Consider the following 26,881-nt stretch of genomic DNA (forward strand, 5'->3'; position numbering starts at 1 on the left):
CTAATGGCCAAGACAATGGGGAAAAGGCTTACAAGGCATTTTTGAAAACTTTGAGGCATGCCCTCCTACTACAGCCCACAGGCCTAGGAGGAAAGAATGGTTCAGTGGCCACACCCAGGGCACAGCTGCCCTGCACAGCCCCAAGACACTGTTCCCACATCCTGGCTGCCCAGGCCGTGGCCTCAGCTCAAAGGGCCTAATGTACAGATTTGTCAGTGCTTCAGTGGGTGAAAGCCATAACGTCTTGGCAACTATCATGTGGTGTTAAGCCTGCAAGTATGCAGAGTGCAAAAAGGAAAGAGGCTTGGCAGCTTCCACCTACATTTCAGAGGATGTGTGGCCAAGCCTGGTTCTCCAGGCAGAAAACTGCTGCAGAGGGAGAATACCAACAGAAAAATTCTACTAGCACAGTGCTAAGGGGAAATATGGGGTTGGATTCCCCACACAGTGTCCCCAGTGGGGCACTGCCTAGTGGAGCTGAGGGAAGGGGAACACTGCCCTCCAGATCTGAGAATAGGAGCACCATTGACAGCTTGTACCCTCAGCATGGAAGAGCCACAGGCATCAGATTCTGACCTGTGACAGGAGCCATGTGGGCTGCACCCTGGAAAGCCACAGGGGCAGAGCTGCCCAAGGTCTTCAGAGCCCACCCTCACACCAGAATTTGGAACGGGGAATCAAGAATTGTTTTGGAGATTTGAGGTTTAACAGCTTCCCTGCTGAGTTTCTGACATGTGTGGGGCCTGTAATCCCTTTTATTGTCCAGTGTCTGCCTTTTGGAATGGTGGTGTTTAGCCAATGCCTGAACCATCATTGTAACTTGAAAGGAAATAACTTATTTTTGATAGTACAGGCTAAAAGGTGGAAGGAACTTGAGTCTCAGGGGATGAGACTTTGGACTTTGGACTTTTGATTCAGTTAATGCCAGAAGGAGTTAAGACTTTTGGGAGTGCTTTGGAAGGGATGATTGTATTTTGCAATGTGAGAAGGACATGAGATTTTAGCGGCCAGGGGAAGAATAATATTTTTCAGATGTTTGTCCCCTAAAACCTCATGCTGAAATCTAATCCTCAATGTTGGAAGTGGAATCTGGTGGGGAGGATTTGAGTTGCGGGGTGAATCCCTGATGAATGACTAAGTGCTTTCCTCCCAATAATGAGTGAGTTCTTGCTCCGACTTCATACAACATGTAGTTGTTTAAAAGAGTCTGGGACCTCCTTTCACCTTCTCGCTCTGCTCTCACCAGGTGATATTACTGCTCCCACTTCACTTTCCACTAGGACTGAGGGCTGATTGAGGCCTAATGAGGGGCAGATGCAGGTATCATGCTTCTCACACAGCCTGCAGAATAGTGAGCCAAAATAACTTCCTTTCCTGCCGTATTATCCACCTCAGGTATTCCTTTAGAGCAACACACACAGACTAACACAAGGAGTATTGTGTTGTGTGAGCTTTGACCTCGGTCTTCTCAATGCCACAGGATGCTGGTCTCCAAGTAAGTCTTGCTCCCTGTCCTGTCTTTCAAGACCTAAATTGCCATTAAAGGGTCTTCTCAAATAAAAGGAGAGTTTTTTCCTAAGAGAGTTTTGCTGCTTCCCCATAACATAGGAATGAATGCCATTGTCATGGTGACATTTTAATTTTTTTTTGCGAAGCTCCACTTCTTTTATACAATCAACTGATATATGCTTCCGGGAACCAGGAAATCCACTAATTTGTTCAAAATAACAATGTATACATGATGAATAGTAAATGACTAAATAAAAGCAGGGTCTGACTGTCCTGGTATCAAGGTAGGTGAGTGTGGCTGAGTTGGACAATTATAGGATTAGACCCTGCCTTGATTTACATTTTGGACATTTTGTTGATTATATGATTTTTTTCATGACTATGATTTTTTAAAAAATCTATCGCATTATGAGATCATCTATCTTAAGTATGGAGTATCTAAGTGCTTATATTTTATGCCTGAGGCCAGAGCCTCCCTCGCTTCACCCTAGTCCTGGCTCTGTCATCACATCTGGATAAAATCTGTACCCAGATAAAAATGCTTTTACTCTAACAAGGGCTGGTTACTTTTTTCTGTCTTGAGATGAGGAAAGACAATGGATTATTTTGGAACTAAGGTTCATTTTCCCAGAGGTCAATGATATGCACATTTAGTGCAGAGTCAATGTGAAGAAATAGAGAGCTTCTTCTGCATGTAGGATACACCCACAAAGTTCATGATTGAAAGAGCAAACCCTCCCAGGGAGAGAGAGCAGGGCCATGGAGCTATCCTGATGCTTCCCTTTAGAGTTGATGTGTCTTTCTTCTTGAGGTTTGCTCCCCTCTGCTTGTGTCCCATGGTATACTGTCCTCATTTAATTATGCCCTCCAAAAGGCTTGTTTTTAAGAGCATTTACTTGGATCCTATTGTGTTTGTATGTAAGGACACCCTTTTACAACTGCATTTTGCCATCCAATTTGTGAAATAGCTTATGAATGACCAGCACATAAATGAAAAAGACAAAGTCCACACCAGTAGAACTCTCATAGCTAAATGGAGAATTAAAAAATTCATGCACCTCTGTAGGAGGCGTAATTGCATAGGAAACCTTAACCAGAAGAAGGGAGTCCTTGTGAAGAACAGAGGACTGGGCATCCCCTCCCTTAGCAGATCCGCTATGATTCCATGAGGAAAGTGGTCTTCGAGTTGGGCTTGCTTTTTTTAGGGAAGACGTGGGGTAGGCATACAAGGGGAGGGTGCAGGAGGAGCAAAGCACACGTTCTATGAAATTGTCGGGAGTAACTGGGAAGGTCAAGGGATCCAAATAATACAGATGCCTGTACTCTGGAAAGCACTCCAAGCCCCACTGTGGCATCCCTGACCCCTGCCTGGAGAGAAGAAAAGGGTGTTCCAAGGATGTTAGAGACTGGCCTGCCTAAACCAGCACCACACAATGACCACAATGACTAGGATCAAGATTCCGTAAATCTGAACACCACAGTTTAATTTTGTTTACATGTCACACATCTCTGATGAGGGAGCCCTTTCTCAATCCACATCAGTTACAGCAACTTCTTGGCCTCCTCATGGCTTTTTGCAGCATTTTATTAGAGGGACACCACAGACGCCGATATGTTTATACCTTCCAGGGCAAAAGCCTGGATGACATATGGCACCACTCCTAATGCAGGTAACAGGATTCCTTATATCACCAAAAACACCTAAAAGGAAAAAAACACACAAAGAGCAAACAGCGTGTTAGAACTGAAAACTCATGTTGCAAAAACACAAATGCTGTGTCTGTATTGCCTTGAATAAATCTGCAGTGGACTTCTTTCTGAAGCCTGGGCTTTTCCATGAGACGCGAGTCAATCATTTGGATCGAAGTTTCTGACATGGAAACTGGCACTGCTGTGGTTTGGGGGATGTTAGTTTTTGTCGAATCTGATTGTGAAAGACCCTGATCTCTCCTGAGTGACCGGGGCCTCCGGGTGGGGTCTGGTAGCAGCTCGGTAATGTTCTCTTGTGACTTCAGCTCCACCACAAGTAGATAAGATCAAAGCCACCCTACCTCCGTTTTAACACACAAGCCAGTAACTTTTTGCTTTTCAAATCATTTAGTCTGTTAAGTATTTGATCTGAGATGGGATAAAAAGATACAACTCACAGAAATTGTTCAATGTGAAATTAACACCACATAGCTTACAGTTGAAAACCACAATTAACCACAGAAATAAACTTTCGTAATGGCTTGTTTTTAATATCTCTGAAATTAACACCACATAGCTTACAGTTGAAAACCACAATTAACCACAGAAATAAACTTTTGTAATGGCTTGTTTCTAATATCTAAGTCCTGGTTTCAACCTCATTCTTCTTTTTTTTATCTCTCCCTGTCTCTGTCCCTCCCTCCCTGCCTCCCTGCCTCTCTCCCTCCCTCCCTGCCTCCCTGCCTTTTTCCCTCCCTGCCTCCCTCCCTTCTTCCCTCCCTGCCTGCCTCCCTGCCTTTCTCCCTCCCTGCCTCAGTCCCTCCCGGCCTCCCTCCCTCCCTCCGTCCCTGCCTGCCTCCCTGCCTCCCTGCCTCCCTCCCTGCCTCCCTACTTCCCTGCCTTCCTTCATGATACTGTTCTAGGTGTTGGAAAATTTGAGGTCTCTGGTGCCACTCAGAGCCCCGTTCTTCTCAAAACACCCGGGACTCATAAATAAAATTGGTAAAATGATGCTTTCACAATATAATATCTATGTGATTAATTGTTTTAGGTTTTAGTCTCAAATTTTCTTTTTCCCTCTCTCTATCCTTCCCTTCCACTCTCCCTCTTTTATCTTTTCATGGTTTTTATTTTATTTCCATAATATCAAGGAGAAGTGGAAGGTTAGATGTCCCGGTTAAAAGTTGCTTTCCATGGGCCATCTCTGGACTGTGAACCTGCGGTGGCCTCATGGCAGGGACTGTTCTCAGGGCCTCCAATCGGAAAAGTCCTAGGGGCAGAGTGTCTGCAGCAGTAGCTCCTACAGTATAGGCTGGGCCTTAAGATTATCTGGAATTTTCTAGGTTGCAATATCTACCCTTTCAATATAAAAATTTAGAAAATGACATTCTGTACTACTTTCTTTAGATAAAATCAAAATTTCTGACTTTTATTTAAAAAGTCACCTAACAGGTTTCAACCAGAGTCTTAGCAGTTGTAGCATGGAAAGCAGTGAGGAGATGAGATTTACAAGCTACTGGGCTCCTTCATATTGGCTCAGAAGAGAGAGTGAGGTGTCCATCGAGTTGTCAAACTTCTATATTGAACCAATGCTTGGTTCAATTATGTAATGCATACGGTCTACTCCGTCTAAAAGTGTGCGTAGAAGAAAGAGAAAGACCAGCTCTGTGGGACAGAGGGAGAGAGAGAGATAGGGAAAACAGAGAGAGAGAGGGAAACAGAGAAAGAGGCAGGAGGGAGTGGGGAGAGAGAGAGCGGCAGGAGAGAGCGATAGAGAGAGAGGGGACAGGAGTGAGAGAGGGAGAGAGCAAGGGTCAGGCAGAGAGAGATAGAGGGAGAGAGAGAGGCAGAAGAGATAGATAGAGGAGGGAGAGAGCAAGAGTCAGGAGAGATAAAAATAGAGGGAGACAGACAGACACAGGAGACAGAGACAGGAGAGGGAGATAGAGAGACAGTCAGGAGAGAGAGGAATAGAGGGAGACAAGGAGAGACAGGAAATAGAGAGATAGAGGGAGAGGGTGCAGGAAAGAGAGAGAGGTAGAAGAGAGAGCGGGTAGGGAAAGAGAAACGAGAAAGACAGGGAGAGAGCAAAGGGCAGGAGACACAGTCAGGAGAGAGAGATGTAGGAGAGAGAGTCAGGAGAGAGAGAGAGAGAGGTAGGAGAGAGAGAGAGAGAGGTAGGAGAGAGAGAGAGAGAGGAAGAGAGAGAGGCAGGAGAGAGAGAGGCAGGAGAGAGCAAGGGTCAGGAGAGAGAGAGATGGAAGAAGAGAGAGAGTCAGGAGAGAGAGAGAGAGAGGTAGGAGAGAGAGAGACAGAGGAAGAGAGAGAGGCAGGAGAGAGAGAGGCAGGAGAGAGCAAGGGTCAGGAGAGAGAGAGATGGAAGAAGAGAGAGAGGCAGGAGAGAGAGAGATAGAGGAGGGAGGGAGAGAGAAACAGAGGGAGGATTAGGGGAAATCAGAGAGGATATGGACAGCCTCTACCCGATTCTTCCATTTTTCCAACCTCCCATTTCCCTGGCCCATCTCACCTGGAAGAGGCATCAGGAATATGAAGAGGAACGAGAAGAGGAGATACAGGACCTTCATGGCTGATGGCTGGGAGCTTCACCAGGAGCTGAGTCTGGGGAAGACACCGAGCCGTCCATCTTATAAAGGTCCTGGCCCGTGGTCACCGGGTAGAGTTCAGAACTGGTATTGGCTGCAACGCTCATTACACGGATTAGAATTCAACCACTTACCTGGTGAGTCAGAGAATGGTCCTCAAAGAACAATGCACATGCAGGAGATCTTATGCAAATCTGGATTCAGGAAACCCCAGAAAATCCCTTCCTCCTGCTCTTGGGACCAGAAAATTCCTCTTATCTTGCGCCATTTAAAACCCAGTGTATGAATGGAGTGAGGGGCTGGGCCTTCTCACAGGGGAACAAACTCAAACTCAGGGCCTGTAGCGTGGAACTCACCTGCCACCCACTCTGTGGGACGCCCTGTTTTTCCTGAGTATCTGGGGACACTCTCAGGCCAAACTGGGAGCTCTTTCCACCTAATTCTACCCATTGCTGGGACATTCAGCTCCTGGGGCTGATACAAGGCTGGCTCAAACCCAGGGACCCTGGAGGGGCTCAGGGCTTCTGGCAGCACCAGGAGCATGGTGGACCCCGTCCTCCCAGGTGATCCGAGCTAGTGAAATTCATGTGAAAGTTCCCCTGAAACTCCCCATCTTCCCCCCGGGACAGAGATGAGGCAGATGGGTGCCCGCTTCCTTCCTCTGAGAAGGAGAATGGGAGGGTGGGATTGTGACTACATGTGTCCCCTCAGAGTCCACCTGACCCTGGCCAGGAGGTGGCCTATGGCCCACACTTGAATTCCTTAGGCTCACACCGTCACTCAGGGAACGTCAGCTCCGCAGGACTTCAGGGCTTTGCGAGCCGGGGCTTTCCCTGCTTTCCACAGACGTCAGTGCCAAGGGAGCTCACTGCCATTGGGATTTGGTGGAGAAGCACGGAGTGGGGGTGCAAGGCCTCCACGTGGTCTTCCTGTTGGCGATGGGTCCCTCAGGACCCTGTCCTTCCTCAGTGACCCAGAGAAGTCATCGGGGATCATAAACAATGACTAGAGCCCCATGCCAGGTGCTCAGGGGCCAGGCTTTTCTCAGGAAAATAAGAGACCTTTTTCCTGGTTCCTCCCTCTTTGGATCTAAGGGCAGTTTGAGAGACAAGCAGGCCCCAGTGTCCGTGTCTGTGATGTCTCGGAGGTGTAGCAGTGACACAGCCATGGGGACAATGAGACTTTACTCGTGACCTGCCTGATCTCTTCATTTAAAATGTCAGGTTCTGAAGAACCCTTTTCCTGGCAGGCCAGAAGTGGATTTAAAGGAAGCTGGTGAGGACATTGCGCAGCCAAGACCTTCAATGACTTTGTCCATAAAAGGGAGTTTCTGATGGGGTATGCAAAGAGAGGGCTGGGTCAGGTGCCATTGGAACTGCTAAACGAACATGAACCCAGGGCTGCAGCTCAGTCACCAGAGAGTCATTCCCTTTGTCAGGAGTTTGTCTCCCTGTGTGTTGAGCAGGCTGGAATCAAGGGGCAGACTCATTCATTCCCGACACTAAAACTATTTCCTCCTGGTGAAGAAAGCATACAGAGAAATGGAACGGGAAATAAAGCCTTTATGTGCTTTGTCTAAATTAATAATTATGTTTTTAAAATGTATATGTCGCTGTCACCTTTAGAAAGAGGCAAACATCATGATACTTCACACTGTTATCTCAGCATGGATCTCTTACAAATGAAGGAGAATTCTCACACCAATCATGGTACTATTTACACAAATTAACAAGAATAACTCCGTGGCCTGAACAGACAGGAGCCGTAGGTGCTCAGGAAGCAAAGTGTCAGTAAATTATTACAAAACAAAAGTGTGCCCAGTAAATTATTGCAAAACAAAAGTGTGCCCAGGGACACTGAAATTATTCCAAGAGTAGCTTCACGGCTGGGTGCATGTTCAATCCAGATTCACATGTTGAAATAAGTTGTCACATCTCTTTCCTTGTTGAGTAAATATTCTTAAGGAAATGCCATGGTACTTGGCAAGGGGTCTTACTGGAGTTATTACATAACTCTTATATGTAAATAAGAGTTTGAGTTAAGAAAGTGGTTCCCATTTTTTCACGTGTGGCATCACTCCTGATTGATACGTTCTTAATGACTCCTATGCTTAACATGATTATTATAAAAGTAATACACTCATATTTAAAAACTCACTCATAGAAGACAGTGAATTTTTCCTATACAGCAGGTCCAATCCCAGGAACCACCAATATAGCTTTGTGGTTTTATACTTGTTGTCCTCTCTAGAGCTCAGTACATTTGTGAGGCTTTGTTAGAGAAGGAGGTAAAATTGCTCTGAAATAGGAAAGTCACTGTGAAATGCAGCACCTCTGTGTCGCTGGGGAAGAAGCCACCAGGGCTATGGTAACATGGGCCTGGTTGCTCGAGGACAGCTGGGCTGACTGTTCCCATGAAGATTCCTATGGTTGCAGCTGCTTCTTTTTTCCTGGCATGGTCCAATGTGACTCCTTCACAGCCATGTTTGTCCTGGTCATACGCTTTGTCTGATAAAGTTCACCAGAGTATCACTTTTGTCTTTGAAAGGTACAGTTATGATCTTGCTTTAGCAAGGAAGACCATCCACCAGCACAGACATGAGGGCCTTCCCAAAAGCTCAAAACATAGCTATGATGGGATTTGAGGGCATGCCAAGCTTAGGTAAAACCTAATTTAATTCATTTTTATGAGCTCAAAACAAAGCCGTGTGAAAGGGGAACCATCAAGCCTGCCTGAGAGACTCATGGCCTGCTTTTAATGGAACATGAGGATCCATGCTGTGTCCCCAAACCTCACGCTGTGTCCCAAACCCCTTTCCTGTAACCGGGGAGGTGCTTTCAGGCTGTGTCTTTGTGGCAAAGTGGTTCGGTTCCCCAGGTGAGAGTGGGAAGCCTCATTCCTATAGATAGGCTCCCAGAAAACGAGGTGTCTCCCATCTGTGATTTTAGAAAACGAAGTTTCTCGGCACTAAGTCCTCAGCGTTAAGTAACAGGAGCAGGTGTATTCATTTCTACTTCTGTGGAATGGCCAGCTTCATGGGCATCAGGGCAGGGCAGTCCCCTGCTCTCGGAGGGCTGGGGCCTGGTGTGAGAAAGCCACCCTATCGACATTCCGAATAATTTTTTCTTTGAACCTGCGTTTTGTAAGTGCGGTCTTGTGAGTGCAGCATGTGCATGGGCAGAGTGGATACACAAGGACACAAGCTGGACAGGCTCAGGCCCTGGGGCACCACGGGCACATGACTGGTGAGAGCTGGTCTAGCTGCCCTTAGCACGCACAGCCCTGGAGCAGCCCAGACACCTGGGGGCTGGGATGTGAAGGTGGCAGTAGCAGCAGCAGCAGTGTTCTCAGCCCTGGCTGTTCTCTGTGTGGGGGCGGCACCGACACCTCTGTGCCTGTTTATCCCCAGAGTTACTCTTGGAGCTTTTGCACAAATGTTAACCTTCTTGCTTGCTCACTGGGACAGGAGCCATAGATGACCAGGCAGCAAACTATCAGTAAATTAATGAAAGACAAAACGTGCACATGGACATTGCAATAAAGTAGACCAGGGAGTTAGAGTTTTTCAGAGTGTTTAGAATTCTTCAAGGAGTTATCACGGCCTCAAAAATGGAAATTTAAATTTATAAAGACCATCATGTTCAACAGAGAAGAGTGCTACTTTTATATAAACTTTCAGATGAATCAAACCTTAATAAGCGGGGCAATTTTTAAATAGTTTTTCTTCTTCTTATTAAAGATACAGAAATGGAATACATAAGCAGGCATTTTCAATAAACTACAAATTATGATGCCACTTTGGGTCTGGCGTAGGCCTCTGCAAATTACAGGAAATATCAAAAGAGGCATCAGAATTCCATTGGATAAGTTCGCATGTAAAATTCAGTTCAAACTTACAGGATTTGTTTAAACCATTTTAAAAGAATTCATTTTATGGTGGCTCACACCTGTAATCCCAACACTTTGGGAGGTTGAGGGGGACAGATGACCTGAGGTCAGGAGTTCGAGACCAGTATGGCCAACATGGGGAAACCCCATCTCTACTAAAAATACAAAAATTAGCCAGGTGAGGTGGCGCATGCCTGTGATTCCAGCTACTCAGGAGACGCAGGCAGGAGAATCACTTGAGCCAGGGAGGCAGAGGTTATAGTAAGCTGAGATTGTGCCACTGCACTCCAGCCTGGGAGACAGAGCAAGATTCCTTCTCAAACAAACAAACAAACATTTTAAAAAGAATCACTAGCTCCAGATATACTAAAATTTGTTAACATATCAAAATAATTCATCCCCATATTGTTATAGCTTAGAAAATATTCCAGAAGCATTTGCTTCAGCAGATTCTTCTCAAAATAAAAAATGAAGTTGCACCAGGTATAAAGTTTGATGACAAAACAAATTAGTTGACAGATGAGTGGGCCAGAAAAATTGTGTGATTCACCCATATATCCCATTAGTAAGACATTACTATTTATTATATTATAATCATGACACTCATTTTGTGGGGAGATTTGTATGACTGTCATTACTCCTGTATAACTATTATCTCTATTTCATTTTTCAAATGATAAAAAATATCGGCTTGAGAAAGCTGAATATCCTTCCACCTTTCACGACACTTTCTTCTGCTGCTCTTTGTACAAGGCGCCCCGCATTTCCATTTTGCACTGAGCTTTGGGAATTTTGTAGCCGGCCCTGCCATGGCCATTTTTATACAAGTTATCTCATTTAATCCCCAGACACAAACCTGCCAGAGGGGTATTACCCAAGTTCACCGAGGCAGGTCCTGGGGCCTAGAAAGGCTAGAGGACATGTTCAAGGTCACCTGGCTACTAAGTGGCGGATGCAATTTGAAATAATATCCCCCTCTCTTCAGAGCTCATGTTCCTAACCACCGCCACATGGTGTCCTGACAACCTCCCCTCTTCATCCTCCTACAGCCCCAAAGCTACAGTAATGCTCTGCCTAAGGCCAGAGTGCATGGAGCTACTGTCATCCTCTCCCATCTTCTGAGCTGAGTGGTGAGTCAGAGCCTGGCCTGACCCTGCAGGAGGTGAGGGAATCAGCGCGCAGTTACTGCCACCTGGTGGCGGCTCATCTATCTGACCCTAAAACGCAGATTAATCTCAGTTTCCTGCCTCCCTGAACCCTGGGTGTGCACCTGAGACTTCTTGTCATTTCTTTACCCCTTAATGAACCTATCGAGAGTTCTCACAATTTTATGGATCCTCTCAAGGAATCAGCTTTTATTTATTTATTTTTAATTTTTTTTGTGTGTGTCCATTTTCTTTTTATTCACTCTTTTTCTCTGTCTCTCTCTCTTTTTTTTTCTTATTTACTTTGGGTTTAATTTGTTCCCTTTTCCCTTACCGTTTCTTACAGTGGAACCTTAAATTGTCTATTTGTGAGCTTTTCTGCTTTCTATCATAATGGCATTTAATTATAAATTTGTCTCGAAGAGCCGCTTTTGTGGCACTTCCACAAATTTCATTATGTTATAGTTTCATTTTCTAACAGTTCAACATATTTTCTAATGTATCTTGTGATTTCTCCTTTGACCATTTAGAAACATGTTCATTGATGTCCCAATATATGGGGATTTTTCCAGATGACTTTCTGTTATTGATAGCTTTGTAAATTCCACTGTAGATAGACACTATCTTTTGTATAATTTTAAACTTTGTTGATTTTTTGAGACATTTCATAGGTTAGTATGAGCTCCATTGGGTAATATTTTAATGCATTCTGCTGTTATTTGGTAGAGTGTTCTAGAAATCTCAAATAGGTTGTGCTGGATGATACTGTTGTTCAAGCCTTCTCTATCTTTACTAATATTTTGTCTGCTTTTAAAAATCTATTACAAGAAGAGAAGCGTTGAATTGTCTAATTGTAATGTTAATTTGTCTATTTCTTTAATGTCTACTGATTTTTCTTTAAGAATTTCAAAATTCTGTTATTAGGCACATACTGATTTAATATTAACGTCTGTTCTTGGTGATGTAACCGCTTTATCATTAGGAAAAATATCCCTCCCTATTACTGATAATACCCCTTGCTCTAAAATCTACCCCAATTTATGTCAATGAGCCAATATAGCCAATACTATTTTCTTTATACTAATGTTTTCATACTATATCTCTTTCCATCCTTTTATTTTTACTCTAAATTTGTTCTTACAGTTTATATATAAAGTGGGTTTTTATAGACAGTATGTAGTTGGGTCTTGTTTTTTACTGAACTGAAAATCTCTATCTTTAAGGAGCTTCTAGAATGTCCACAGCACGCTCTTTTCATCATGTGGAATCAAATTTTTACCTGGCATCTTCCCTTTCTACCAAAAAAATTATTTTTGCTTTTTATAGTATGGACTTGCTGGTGAGGAATTCTCTTAGCTTTTACTGTTGTTACTGGAAAATGCCTTTACTTATTATTTGATTATGTGTTTACCCTTTTTTAGAAATATACTTTTGCTGGGATGGATTTCTAAGATAACATTTTTTTTTTTCTTTTGGCAGTTGAAGATATCACTTATGTTTTGTTCTTCTGTAAGTAACATGTCTCCTTTCAGGCTGCTTTGTAGTTTTATTTTTGTTTTTGAGATGGAGTCTCACTCTGTTGCTCAGGCTGGAGTGCAGTAGGGTGATCTCAGCTCACTGCCATCTCCACCTCCTGGGTTCAAGAGATTCTCCTGCCTCAGCCTCTTGAGTAGCTAGGATTATAGGTGCGTGCCACCATGCCCAGCTAATTTTTGTATTTTTTTTTTTTTTTTTAGTAGAGACAGGGTTTCACCATGTTGGCCAGGCTGGTCTCAAACTCCTGACCTCAGGTGATCTGCTCGCCTTGGCCTCCCAAAGTGCTGGGATTATAGGCATGAGCCATTGTGCCCGCCCTCAGGTTGCTTTTAAAATTTTCTTTTTATTACTGATTTAAAATAATTTGATTATGATATGTTTCAAGTGGTTTTCTTCATGTTTGTTCAGTTTGGATGTCTTCGTGTGGTAATTTTGTGTGTCTATAGTCTCACCAAATTTGGAAAACAATAGGCCATTCTTTCCTTAGCTCTATCCTCTCTCCCAAAACTTCTTTTTTTTAATATTTGAGACAGAGTCTTGCTCTATTGCCCAGGCTGGAGTGCAGTGGTGTGATCTCGGCTCACTGCAACCTCTGCCTCCCGGGTTTAAGCGATTCTCCTGTCTCAGACTCCAGAGTAGCTGGGATTAGAGGTGCATGCCACCACGCCCAACCAAATTTTTATTTTTAGTAGAGGTGGGGTTTCACCATATTGGCCTGGCTGGTCTTGAACTCCTGACCTTGTGATCCGCCCTCCTCAGTCTCCCAAAGTGCTGGGATTACAGGTGTGAACTGCCACACCTAGCCATCTAAACACTCATTGGTGCTAGGTTGCTTCATGTTTCTGCACAGGTCACTGCTTATTATTTTCCAGCCCTTTCCTCCTCTCTTTGCATTATTTTTTTATAAATATAAACTCAGTAGAAATATAAACTCAGGTTTATTGATCTTTATTTTGGAATATATGCCACAATCCAATTCATAATATTTTTTACTCAGATGTTTATTTTTAATCTCTGGAAATTCCATCCTTTTTTTCTTTATATCTCTCACTCATTATAAACTCATTATAAACAGTTTTTCTCTTCAACCTTGGACACATTCATAACATTTATAATAGCTCATTTATATCTTTTTTGCTGATGGGCAGAACCCTGTGGTGAACCAGAGGAAAGACTGTAAGCATTTGGAAAATCACCTGTGTTTTTAAGATGGAGATAAAATGTGAAACGGTCCCTGAAGGACAGGTTAAAGTTTAGAGATGAAGTTGGAGGAGTGAGGCAGACATGAGGCCAACCAGAGCAGAGGCATGGGTGAGAGAAAGCAAAGTGAATATCTGAGGAAGAGCCAGGTTCCCTATTTCTCCGAAGACAAAGTTTTTGGAAGGAATTGGGATAGCCCCTGAGGGATGCATGAAAACCTTAGAGATAGATTTAGTGGAGAGATGCCATTTGGGGTAGAGGGACTGAAAAGGCTCAAGGCTTGGGTGACATGAAAGCAAAGGGCGTATTTCAAGAGAGTGAAAAGTCCAACTTCACTGGGGCGTCACGTTCACAAAGGAGGAATAGAACCTGGTAACCCTTGAATAATAAGGTCAGCCTCCCTTGTCGATTTCTCCAGAGATTCTACTTTCTTTGAAAGAAGGGTGAGTCCTTAAGATTTTCTGAGTTGCCTGTTTGGAAACAACTACCAAAATGACCAGCTTTTTTTTTTTTTTTAAATCAAGCTCCTAATTTTTTTTGAAAAACATTTTAATTTGATTTTACTTTTATAAACTTTAAGAAGGCATTTCTACACTTTACAACATTCTCGTCATGTTTCTGGGTTTTTACTTCTTTCTTCGACAGCATTTTCGGCCACGTGTCGAGCACTTGCCAATCTGTTCCTCCTTTGGAAGGCAGCTGAGCACAGCACACCGGCCACCTCTGACTCTGCAATAATATTTCTGCAATGTGTTTATGATTCCTCCATGACCTGCAATGACAAAATAGCACACATGGAAAGGTTTTAGGACGGCTTTTGGTATTCCTCAAATAAATAACTCATCTGTTGCTTTTCTTGTATTCTTTTATTTCTTTTTCCTTTTTCTATAAAATTGGGAGAAAAATAAAGGTATGACTAAACGACCCATAGACAATATTTCTATGGCTGCAGCTCAGCTGTGGACCCACAGTGGCACCAGGGAAGTGGCGTGACCCTGTGACTGCCACAGGAACAGTGGGGGTGCTGAGGCTGTGGTGTCCTCAGAGGCAGCCCAAACACTCCACCTCCAACCACTGCAGTTAGTAAAACAGGAGCCTGTGCTTCTGTTCTGTTCAGAGTAAATCAATCTTCTCTGCTATATTAAAATTTTATGTTGGATTCATGTCTCATCAGCAGGTATAACGATCTTCCCATGAAGAGATGGGGAAAGAGCTTTGGGGAATTATTTAGTTTCTTATGAGTGGATCAGGAACGTTTGGGAAACCTGATTTACGGTTCTTAATTATTATTATTATTATTTTTTTTTTTTTTGAGATGGACTCTCACCCTGTCACCCAGGCTGGAGTGCAGTGGCGCGATCTCAGCTTACTGCAACCTCCACCTCCCAGATTCAAGCAATTATCTGTCTGTCTCCCGAGTAGCTGGGATTACAGGTGCCTGCCACCATGCCCGGCTAATTTTTGTATTTTTAGTAGAGACAAGGTTTCACCATCTTGGTCAGGCCGGTCTTGAACTCCTGACCTCGTGATCCACCCACCTCGGCCTCCCAAAGTGTTGGGATTACAGGTGTGAGCCACCGCACCCGGCTGCTAAATGATTCTTGTCTGAAAAAAAAAAATGGTGATGCCTAGTTCCCATACAACAAACCTGCTTGGTCTAAGGTGCTCTGAAGGATGGAGAAAGACTGACTCTGAATTATGTATTCTCAATTAGTTCAATCCTTGGATTTCCCAGCCCATCTTACCTGGAACAGGCACCAAAAACAAGAAGAGCAAAGCAAACAGAAGATAATGGATCCTCATAGCTGCCAGGCTTCACCCCACGCTGAGACTGGATGGAAAGGTGTGCTTGGTCACTTTATAAAGGTTCCAGCCATGGCTGCAATTCTTGTCATGTTACAGTGATGAGACTATGACATGTTTCCTGATGCATCATACCAATTCCTCTCACCATGTAGAACACACCCACTCACTCAGTTCATTAGGAACCCAATGGAGAGGCAGAGCTCCCTGTGAATGTGTGGCTGTCCTGGAGCTCTCTGGGCTCCAGGGGCTTCAGTGTGGTTTGGATTGGGTTGTGGGTACAGATAGGGCTGGCATGGGCAAGAATGCCCCCTTTGGGGAGTAGTCTCAGGGCATTTGGCTGGGGCCTGACTTGTCCATATTTTGTTACTCTGGAGCTTTTCTGCCTCTTCCTAAAATACTGGGAGAGTCTAAGACCCTCCTGGGGACCAAATAAATCCAGCCCTGGACATATTCAGTATCTGGCAATAGGACTAGCTTTTTGGTAGTGAAGTAAGGGAGGAAAATGGGCTACATTCCCTGTCCCCCTGGCCCTTGGCCTATGATGGAGTGCTATAATTTGAGTGAAACATGGGTCATTCTTTCATTTTCATTGCGGAGGGAGACAGAGTCTCACTCTGTTGCGCAGGCTGGAGTGCAGTGGCCTCATTACAGCTCAGAGCAGCTTGAGCTGTCAGGCTCAAGAGGTCCTCCCACTTCAGTCCCCTGAGTAGCTGGGACCACAAATGCATGCCTCCACACCTGGCTAAATTTTAAATTTTCTGTAGAAAATAAAGTGGGTTCTCACTATGCTGCCCAGACTGGTTTTGAGCCCGGATGTGAACTCCGGGGCTCAAGCAATCCTCCCGCTTCGGCCTCCTAAATTGCTGGGATTACTGGTATGAGCCACTGTGTGCAGCCCATGTCTGATTCTTCATTATTGTCTAAAACCTACCAAATTTATGAGTAAAGAAGGTGTTTAATTTTGCTTCATCAGAGAAAGGGGATGCTGGGATGATAGATTTAATAGACTGGCGTCTCCTCCTAGTCAAAGACTATCCCTGTACAAAAGAGGGGCTTCAGAATAGACATTTAAGACCTCAAGTTACTCTTGACTCAGGAGCATTCGAGGTTGTCCAGGGGCCAGATGATTTCCCCTGGATATAGATTCAATGTTCGAGGGAAAAATGCTAAAAAAGAAAAAAAAAAAAAAACAGCGATTAAGCGATTAGACTTAAATGTTCAGGAATCCAATAGATGGGTTATATTTGGTTGACTATCAATTGGGAGTGAAGTAAGTCAATGACAATTCAATTGGGAGTTGAAGTCACCATGATGTCTCCTAGCTGCTGCTTCATGTGAATGCAATTATAACGGATCCACTAAGGATCCAGGGTGTGTTAGTTCTGGCAGTGTGTGTTCAGAATTTGTGTGCACCACACCTGTCAGATTCAGTAAGCAAACTCTGAACACACACTATAGGAAGGGACAAGTATCATGTTTTCAGGGTAGGTGAGGGTGAAGTGGGTGAGATACAAAGAGGGACCAGTCTTGGTTCTTTCTCTCCAGAAGCTCCATGTAGGGCCAGGTAGATGGGCAGGCAGTCAAATTATAAATTTAGGATGGATTCTAATGGGAGTCATAGGAAGAGTTCAAGCACAGGGCTGCAGAAATGTAGAAGAAAGATAACTCAGGCTAAGAGTGGAGCTCGATCAGCAGATGTAAGACTTTAGATTTGTAGATAGTTCTTTTTAAAATCTAACTTTCCTCTTAAGTTCATGATTTGAGACAAAGCAATTGGAGATATTTATAAATGGGGGAAGGAGGTGAGTGTGGATGGGATGAGTGCTGACTTCACAGTCTTACGATGTCAGAGATAACAATGGCGTTGGGTGTTGTAGAAGATTAGCACCAGCTCTCAGCCTGGGGTGCAGAGAGTCAGACGCTGGAGATGACTTGCTTTTCCACATGGAGAATAGACCTCCACAGATGAACCCCTAGTCTAACCTGTTCCTTCACAGACTGGGAGGCATTTTTATGACAACACCACTATTTCATAAAGGTTCCTTGGGAAGGAAAAAGCACCACTTTTTCTTGTCAACTAATTTAGGAGCTGGGAATTGGAGACTGGGCTGTGACAATCAGCCTTTTCAAGTTTGGACACACTCCTCACTCACAAAATCAGTTTTGAGGGGGACTTATGTGTTTTAAGAAAATTATAAAAGTAATGCATTTTTATGGTAAAATTCAAACAATAGAAGAGAGAGACTGTGTAATTTACTTCTTTACTCTGGGGAACCACTGGTAACTGTGAATTGCCCTCTTTTTGGCTTATTACAATCCTTTTTATGTCATAAATACTTTTAGCCTCCCAAATGATAACAATTACACATGTACTGTCCTAATAGTTGGGTGAATAAATTCATGCATCTGAAGCTTTACAACACTAACAAGAGCTGGGTCTTGTCACTCCCTGCCCCTGGGCTGAGTCATAGCTCTTGGAACTGCAGATCCTGCAAATTTTTGCACTCCATGTTCTTGATTTCCTTGTAGCTCTCACAGCCAACATTTCTACAATTTTGATTAGGTTGCGCGAGGAAGAGAAACTTTAGTTATTTATCACCTTTGTTCATGTCAGACTTTCCTTTAATTATTCTTTTTAAATCCTGTTCTGAAAATGTGGAGCAGAGATGTGAGTGCTCCAAGTTTTTGGCTTGAGGGCAGAGCTCTGTGGAAGACAAACACCAGGTCTGAAGTGAGGCATCATTGGGCTGTGGCTCAGCCCTACCATGTATGGTGTGGGTTTACCTGAATGAATTACCTAAGCTCTGTGAGCATCTGTAACTCAGCAACAAAGCACAGAGAGCAGTACATTTCCTGTTTAGGTCACAGTGAAAGCCCTATGAGTTAATGGTGTGAAATTGACTTGTACATTGCAAATTACCATGTGACCCATGTATCACCAAAGTGTCACCCACGTGACCCTCGGCTAACAATATCAAGCCTCTGACATGGGCTCCCAGCACGGGAATCCAGGTTGTCAACTCTTCTTCATCTTGACATAGTCTAAGATGAAGGTTGGCTCAGCCATTCTCCTTTGCAGCCATTAATCTTATCACAACCACCATTATATAAGTTATATAAAGGCAGACAGTTTTGCAGTTTTATAGATGAGGACACTGAGGCTCAGAGAGGTTGAGTGACATGCTGTAGTGAATGGCAGCATTGTGACCTGAAGCCAGCGTGGCCAGTCATTCCTCTGTCTGCTCTCAGAGCCATCCCTTGCCTGCTGGTGGTCTACACTCATATGTAGTGGTCTATACTTAGGTGTGTACCCTTTTCCATCACCCCATTGTCCCTAAACTCACTGCATCCTCGCATCTCAAGAAATCTGTCCAAACTACTTTTCCTAAGTTCAGCCAAGCCTTTTACATCCCCAGTTCAATGGATTTTTTTTTTTTGTCTGTAATCTCCCAACCTGACTACTTTGCAATATGTGTCTTGTAAGGCCACTTTCAGAAACCTATCCCTCCATTTCAGTTCAATATCCAGAGAACTTCATGGACATCTGTTCTGTATTAGGGTCTTTGGACCTGGTGCTGTGCAGGATAGAAACATAAACAATATTTACTCTCTAGGCTCTGAATTTTCACTATTTCCCAGTCTAATGGAAAAAGATACAAGCTGACACAGTAACACGATGTAACAGACATCTGCTTTCCATTTTCTCCTCCTGTCCTTCCCATTACTGCCTTTGATTCATCATGGAATTTTTCTTCCTTCTCCTGTCCCTAAAGTCCCCAAAAGGGAGCATCTTCAAGAATTTAACACTTTTATGGCAATCATAATGATGATGATGACAACGATCCTCCTCCTTATCATCATCACCACATCATCGTAACAGATTTATTGAGCACATATTATGTTCCAGACACTGTGCTAAGCAATTTACTTGCATTTATTTCATTTGAATCATGCAGTAATTTAATAATGTTGATACACTTACTTGCATTTCACAAATGGGGAAACCGAGACCTAGAAGGCCAGTTGATGCTCCCATGTTCCTAACTGTATTCCAGATGCTTACTTGCTGGCCTCTGCTGGCTTCATACGATCTTTGGGATGTGGTTATCTATGCCTGCATGCGGCTACCTTCCATCTTCATCTCTAGTCTGGACCATTTCTCCAATGTTCTCAACCAATCTTTACATCACTTGAATATCTTTACCATCTTAAGAACATTAATACCTTGTACCTCTTCTCTCTTTCTGTAAACATCAACTTCACTCCCCAGATTGCTTGGTGACAGAGGCTGGAAACTAGATTCTTTCTGACTCTCCTCTTCCTAATTGCCCAGACACCATCACTCATGGCATCTTTTCTTTCTTTTTTTTTTTTTTGAGACAGAATCGCACCCTATCTCCCAGGCTGGAGTGAAGTGACGCAGTCTTGGCTCACTGCAACCTCCACCTCCCGGGTTCAAGCAATTCTCCCACCTCGGCTTCCCAAATAGCTGGGACTACAAGTATGTGCCACCATGCCCAACTAATTTTTGTATTTTTAGTAGAGACAGGGTTTCACCATGTTGGCCAGGCTGGTCTCGAACTCCTGACGTCAATTGACCTGCCCTCCTCGGGCCCCCCATGTGCTAGGTTTACAGGCATGAGTCACCATGCTTGGCCAGGCATCAGCCAATTCTTTCTACAAAGTGGTTTGCATAATTTTCAGGGACCAACCCAAATACCAGCTCCTTGTTGAAAGTGATCCCCAGTTGAAAGTGATCCCAATCACCCCAGTTGAAAGTGATCCCTCCCTCCTCTGCAGTTCTGCAGAGCACATTTTGCATGACACTTGGAGCTTCTACCAAGTTCCATAATGAATGCCGTATACTATTTGTGAACATTTCTTATTATCTTTAATAGATGGTGTCTTTTCATTTATGTCCTTACATTAATGAGTAAGTACATACTCAAGTCCTATGTTGCTTTCACCCTTTGGATAATAAGAATTATTTTCAAATCCTAGAGTATCCCGTAGGATGCTCAGGATGAATATTACAAAGAAGAAATAATTCCAGAAGATTAAGGAAATAGGAAGAGAACACTAGGAGCTAATGCAAAGACAACAAATGATTTACAACATGAGAACAATCTGAACACACTTATGGTTTAACAAAACATAAATAAATTCATGAGATACTGAGTGTGGCAGGCAGCCACTACAATGGCCCCCAATAACCCCTGCCTTTAGGGAATGCTGGTATCATGCTTTGGTACAGATATGATATGATATGGAGCAGAAGCTTACGAGACTGAAGGCCAGAAGACCAAGAACTGAACTCAGGGCTGCTGTGTTTCGGATGCCAGTGGGAGAAAGAGGCAGACCTGAGTGCCAGAGCCATCTAGAAGAAGCAATCAAGAGTTAATACAATGGTCGAGCATGAGAGAAGAAATTAAGAGAGGAGGCAGACTAGGGAGACTGCTCAGGGGACAGGGTAGATGGCGGTCCCATTAATTAGAATTAAAGTGGTGATACCAGCAGGCACTGAGGGAGACACGCTATGGAGAGAGACAGCCAGGGTTAACATATGACATCTTTTTCAAACAGGCTCAAACTAGTTTAGGAATTTGTAGGCTTAGCAGTGATGCGGGGTTGCGTGCCTTTCCCAGAGTTTCTAAAATCATGCCTGACAAGATGGGGAATGACTCTCCTAATTCCTATGGGCAAAATCAAGGAGCGGATAAGTGTATGAGAAATTCATATACAGTTACCCTAAAGACATTTTTCTACCCTTCTGACGGCAATATTTTCACCACAAATAGAATGAAGTGCATAATAGTGCCTCAACTTCTGTTTACACTGTGATACTCCAGTTGGATTCTTCCTATTTATTCATAGCCCTGTCCCAGTGAAATCTCACCCTATGCCACCTCTGGCCACCAGCCTACACAGTTCTGCTGGCTGCTTCCTCAGGCAGGACTTTTAGGGGACAGGTGGCTCTTACAAAACAATCATGAGGTCAACTTATCAATGGGCTGGCAGCTGAGGTGGGGAAGTGATGCGTCCAAGGCAAAAGGTGTGACTCAGGGGACTTTTTTGTTAAAATAGCTCAGCTGCGACCATCCTTTCTTCAGAACTGGTAATTGAAATGAGCCTATTTACTGACGTGGTAATAGGCCACGGATGACTATTAAATAATTTGCTCATTGTGGCTGGTATCTCTGGAGCTGTTATTACGAACCTGGCACTGCAGTTGGTGCTTTAATGCATTTCTCTGACAAGAAAAGGGCATAAAGTAGGTATCAGAATTTTTACTTAAGGATAAGGAGGAGGCACAGTGGCTCATATGTGTAATCCTAGCACTTTGGGAGGTCAAGGTGGGTGGATCACCTGAGGTCAGGAGTTTGAGACCAGCCTGGCCAACATGGTAAAACCCCGTGTCTACCGAAAATACAAAAATTAGCTAGGAGTGGTGGCAGGCACCTGTAATCTTAGCTACTTGGGAGGCTGAGGCAGAACAATTGCTTGAACCTGGGAGGTGGAGGTTGCAGTGAGCCGAGAGCACGCCATTGCACTCCAGCCTTGGCGACAGCAAAACTCTGTTTCAAAAAAAAAAAAAAAGATTAGGAAACTAAGGCTAAGACAAATGAAATAACTTTCTAAAATTTGAAGCCCAGGACCCTCAGGCTCAAAGATTATGCTAACTACTTGCTTTATTATTCAGATTATTGTAGTTATATTTTATATCCACGTTTTTGTCAAAGGTTTTTGGTGTGGGGTTTCCCAGTGGAAAGGTAAATGATTATATATGATGGAGAATAAATGAGAGAGGGCTTGGAGAATGGAAGCCATACCTCACCCACTTGGCCCAGACCACAGGGCTACTCCTGTTTTGAGGATTTCCAGCTAACTGCCTTATAAAAGTACATAGCACGGTATTTATGGTGCTAGAGCACCAAGAAAAATTCAATAAAATGATGAATTTGACATCATCTCTGGCTCAATCTCCTCTTCAATATTTTTCAAGAGATTTTATGATTGCATATATTAGGGGCCAGCAAACTTTTTCTGTAATGGGCTAGATAGTAAATATTTCCAGGCATTGCTGGCCATGTGGCTTCTGTTGCAACTACTTAATGATTCTGCAGGTGTAGTACAGAAGCAGTCATAAACAAAACATAAACAAATGGCCGTGGCTTTGTTCCAATAAAAATTTATTTATAAAATGGGGTGGCAACTGGATTTAGCCAGTAGTCCATAGTTTTCTGACCCCTGGCATAAATTCGTGAGACAGTGAGTGTGTGGCCGGCAGCCTCTATGATGGCTGCCAGGGATCCCTGTCTTTGTGAAATGCTGTTATTCATGCTCTAGTGTAAGCCACTCCTTTTGATTATGAGCTGACTACATTCACTCATTTCTAATAAATAGATTATAAGTCTATGAAGCAATAGATTATAACCTAATCTCAGAAGTCATGAGAGTAAGCTATAAAAAGGCTGTGGGTTCAGTTTTGGATGCCTTCTCACTCTTCTTGCTCTTATGGAAGCCAGCTGCCATGTTTTGAGCTGCCCTATGGAGAGACCTTTGAGGCAACGAACTGAGGGGGTTCTCTGGCTAACAGCTAGGGAGGTGCTGAGGCTCTGAATATACCAGCCCACACGGAACTAACTCCCGCCAGTAACCATGTGAGTGAGTTTAGGGAAGTAGATCCTTCCCTGTGTAGGCTTGGGATAAAACTGCAGCCCTGGCTGACGACTTATCTGCAACTTCGTGACTGAGCTTGACCTAGAAGCACCCAGCTGGGCCATGCCTGGATTCTGCAACCCACAGAATGTGTGAGATAAACAATGTTTGTTGTTTTCATCCACTAAGTTTTGGGATAATTTGTTACATAGCAATGGATAGCTAACATAGTGAGGTATAATGCAAAGAACAGAAGAGATTTAGAGACCTATGTTCCAGTCCCAGTTTTCTGACAAATTTACTATGTAAATTTAGGCTAACTGTCAACCAAGTCAGGCCCTTCCATTTTTTATTCTTCCTACTAAAGGGAAAGGAATCATAGATTTCTGAGGTCATTACAGGTCTAAGTCTTCATGGTTCATTGAATTGAGTCAAGCTGATTCCTGCATCTAAACCAGAGTCTTGAACTGGAAACCTATGGGTCAAATATAGTCCATCAACGTATTTTGATATTAGGTGTCAACATTTAAAAAACTAAAAATTTTGTATAAAAATCCAGCTTTCTCACTTCTTCAGAAAAATGCAATGATTAAACCACCAGGGCTCACATTTCTACATGGAACACTAAGATTTATCAAAAAAATCTCTTGTCCCGTTACATCAGGGGTCCCTAACATCTGGGCCATGGACCAGTACCAGTCCATGGACTGTTAAGAACCACGCCACACAGCATGAGGTGGGCGACAGGCAAGTGAGCGAAGCTTCCTCTGTATTTACAGCTGCTCCTCGTCACTCGCATTACCACCTGAGCTCCACCTCCTGTCAGTAAGTGGCAGCATTAGATTCTCATAGGAGCGCAAACCCTATTGTGAACTGTGCAGGCCAGGGATCTAGGTTGCATGCTTCTTATAAGAATCTAGTGCCTGATGATCTGTCACTCTCTCCTATCAGTCCTGATAGAGCTCTTTATTTGCAGGAAGCCAAGCTCAGGGCTCCCACTGATTCTATACAGTGATGAGTTGTATAATTATTTCATTGTGTGTTACAATGTACAACATAATAATAGAAACAAAGTGTACAATAAGTGTAATGCACTTGAATCATTCCAAAACCATCTCCCCCACCTTGGTCCATGGAAAAATTGTCTTCTACAAAACTAGTCCCTGGTGCCAAAAAGGTTGGGGACAGCTTCTTTACGTAGAATATGAGCGCTCCAATGCACTGCAGTACCCGATTCCTTACTCTCTCTCACTGGCCTGGCTCTGATGGACTTTGGGGAACCACTTGAATGATGCTTGATTTTATTTTGAGATCTTTCCTAAAACAGAGAAATTAAGTTCTTTTACCATCTGGTTGTATCTTGGGTCCAGGACACTGGCTAATTTTTAGTTCAATGTGGCCTTTGCGAAGTTCTATGATGTCATAACATCTAGATCCACAAGTCCTGCCAGCGCAAACTTCAGGGAAATCCCAGATTAGAGCCACATATTCCTATGTTAGAACATTAGAGCTCTTATGTTCTTCTCTCTCTTCGTCATATCTAGAATACTTCTTATCCCTCCATCTTTATAGAAAAACACAGATACTTCTACACACACACACACATTTCTAGTTTCACACCATCGTGGTTGGTAAAACATACTTCATATGATGTTAATGATGTTAATCTTCTTAATTTTATTTATTTAAATGTATTAACTTGTTTTGTGACCTAACATGTGATCTACTCTGGAAAATATTCTATGTGCCCTTGAGAAGAATGTGTATTCTTCTCTTGCGTAGAATGTTCAGGATGTGTCTGTCAGGTCCATTTGGTCTTTAGTGTTGTTCAAGTTCACTGTTTCTTTATTGTGTTTCTTTCTGGATGACCTATCCAATGTTGAAAGTGGGGCACTGAAGTCTCTGCTGTTACTGAATTGCTCTTACTCCTTTCAGTTCTGTAAATCTTCACTTTATAGATTTACAATTATTATCTTGAGGAATTGGCCACTTTATCATTCTATGATAACCTTATTTGTCCCTTGTTACAGTTTTTGACTTAAAGTCTATTTTATCTGATATAGTTACAGCCACTCTTGCTCTTTTTGGTTACCATGTTCATGGAATGTTTTTTCCCACCCCTTCACTTTCATCCTGTGTGAGGTCTTCTAGCTGAAGCGAGTCTCTTGTGGACAGAATATAGTTGGATCTTGCTTTTTTATACATTCAACCACTTTACATGTTTTGATTAGAAAATGTAATCCATTTACATTCAAAGGGATAGGTAATGACTTACTATTGTTATGTTGTTGATTGTTTTTCTTTACTGTTTGTAGTTCCTTTGCTTATAAAATCAATGTACTATTCTCTTTCTAAACTTCAGATCTCAGAGTGTATTTAAGAATATCACGTCTTTGAGCAGTTGCTCATTAATTCAGTCTCAAAACTGGGCATCTTCTTTAAGTCAAGCTATGAGATCCTCACGCCATCCTGTGCAATGGCAAACCAAAAATGTGCTTTACTTTTTCTCCCAAGTATATTGAAATCTCTTTATCTAGTTTTTGCAGATGGAAGATTATGGGAGTGGAAGTCAATCCCCTCCTCTTCTCTGTTAATCTCTGATATAAGCATGTGCACAGAGGCGGTTTTTGCGATTTCTCCATTTTCCAGGGGACAGCGTCTTTGAAGAGAAAGTCTTTTTTTCTCTCTTTTTATTTCCATAAAGGCTACTCAGCCAAATAAATGAGATAACTGTTTATTTCCCTACCCAGCATCCTATTTGTTATTTTTTCAAGATTCCAACTTCTTCTTACCTTTTTTGCTTTTTTCCAGGAAGAAAAAAATATTTAATTAGATCCTAACTTGAAGAATCCAGGCTCAACACCTCCTGAGATACAAAAAGAGGGTGACAGTGTGCCTTAATGATCCAAGAAGGCATGAGGTGGAGCAGGAAAGAAATCAAATGCTACTTTGGTGAACAATAAGATCCTAACTCTTGGGGAAGTGAGAAGCATCTCAGTAATCAAGGAAATATTTCTTTCTTCACTTTGGGTTAAGACTGTACAGTCCTCAAAACCTAACATTTATCCTGGGGAGTTATACAGATGTTCTATCTAACAGGTTCATGAGCTATGAAATAAGCTTGTCTGCACTCACCCTGATGGGCACTCATGGAGAAAGCCTGAGGGTTGGACCAGTACCCAGTAGACCAAGCATTTTGGAGAGCTCAGCCCCTCAGGCTTAATGTTCTCTGGAGCTTGGGTGTGACTAGACACCCATGATATTTCTGCTGTTGTTCTCGGTGACTGTTTCAGCCTGTTTAAGGGAAGGGAAAGAGGTGCTGGGACAATAAAGTGGTGTCCTCCCTGCTGGCAGGTGGGAGGGAGCTATCCCAAGCAGTGAAGGAGAGAAGGAGAGTGAATGAAGGAGGACGACAACTTGGGGTCAAGAGACTGAGGCTGGAACATGTAAGAGTCCACTGGCCTTTTAAAGGACCTAAGCAAAGAAACTTCCCTTTTGGAATCTGGGAAAAGCATAAACGTTCCAGACTTTGATTTGTCGCCCTTTGATAAAATCTCCAGAAACTTTGGTAAAATGTTCTGTTTGTACTGCATAGGTCTCGTACAAAAGTGTGAGGGAGTTTGAGGGAACTTGTGGTCAGGGGAGGGTCACTGTGGTCCACTGCAACCCTCCCGTGTGCTCCTGGAAAGAGGGCATCACCTTTTACATGGAGGTGATCACAGCAGAAAACCGTGACCCACACAGCAGAGCCTCGGCTCTGGGGGATGCTCAGTGCTCACAACACATAGGAGGACCCAGAAACACTTTGTTCAGGAAGAACAACTCTGTACTTCCAGCAATGGTTCT

At 43.3% G+C, this 26,881-nt stretch overlaps 2 protein-coding genes across 2 annotated transcripts; both read right to left on the reverse strand.

The window, feature by feature from the left end:
- Window positions 1–2,967: 2,967 nt before the first annotated feature.
- LOC107130570 (defensin beta 4A-like) lies at window positions 2,968–5,819 on the reverse strand. The gene is made up of 2 exons (XM_015454533.3): window positions 5,726–5,819; window positions 2,968–3,210 (listed from the first exon to the last, which is right to left on the reverse strand). The coding sequence occupies exons 1-2, from the start codon at window positions 5,781–5,783 to the stop codon at window positions 3,074–3,076; spliced, it is 195 nt and encodes a 64-aa protein (XP_015310019.3). The 5' UTR covers window positions 5,784–5,819; the 3' UTR covers window positions 2,968–3,073.
- An 8,291-nt stretch (window positions 5,820–14,110) lies between these two features.
- Window positions 14,111–15,403, reverse strand: LOC102119017 (beta-defensin 103A). The gene is made up of 2 exons (XM_005562548.3): window positions 15,316–15,403; window positions 14,111–14,342 (listed from the first exon to the last, which is right to left on the reverse strand). Exons 1-2 carry the CDS (start codon window positions 15,371–15,373, stop codon window positions 14,197–14,199), a joined length of 204 nt encoding a protein of 67 aa, XP_005562605.1. The 5' UTR covers window positions 15,374–15,403; the 3' UTR covers window positions 14,111–14,196.
- Window positions 15,404–26,881: the final 11,478 nt, after the last annotated feature.

This window comes from Macaca fascicularis, chromosome 8, assembly GCF_037993035.2.
Source record: "Macaca fascicularis isolate 582-1 chromosome 8, T2T-MFA8v1.1".
In the NCBI taxonomy this organism is placed as follows: domain Eukaryota; kingdom Metazoa; phylum Chordata; class Mammalia; order Primates; family Cercopithecidae; genus Macaca; species Macaca fascicularis.

Excerpts from the sequence above, each read along its gene's own strand:
- LOC107130570 (XM_015454533.3), bottom strand. The coding sequence starts at position 5,783 with ATGAAGGTCCTGTATCTCCTCTTCTCGTTCCTCTTCATATTCCTGATG. Across the intron at positions 3,211-5,725 it reads ATTCCTGATGCCTCTTCCAG|GTGTTTTTGGTGATATAAGG; the intron begins GTGAGATGGGCC and ends TTTTCCTTTTAG.
- LOC102119017 (XM_005562548.3), bottom strand. The coding sequence starts at position 15,373 with ATGAGGATCCATTATCTTCTGTTTGCTTTGCTCTTCTTGTTTTTGGTG. Across the intron at positions 14,343-15,315 it reads GTTTTTGGTGCCTGTTCCAG|GTCATGGAGGAATCATAAAC; the intron begins GTAAGATGGGCT and ends TTGTCATTGCAG.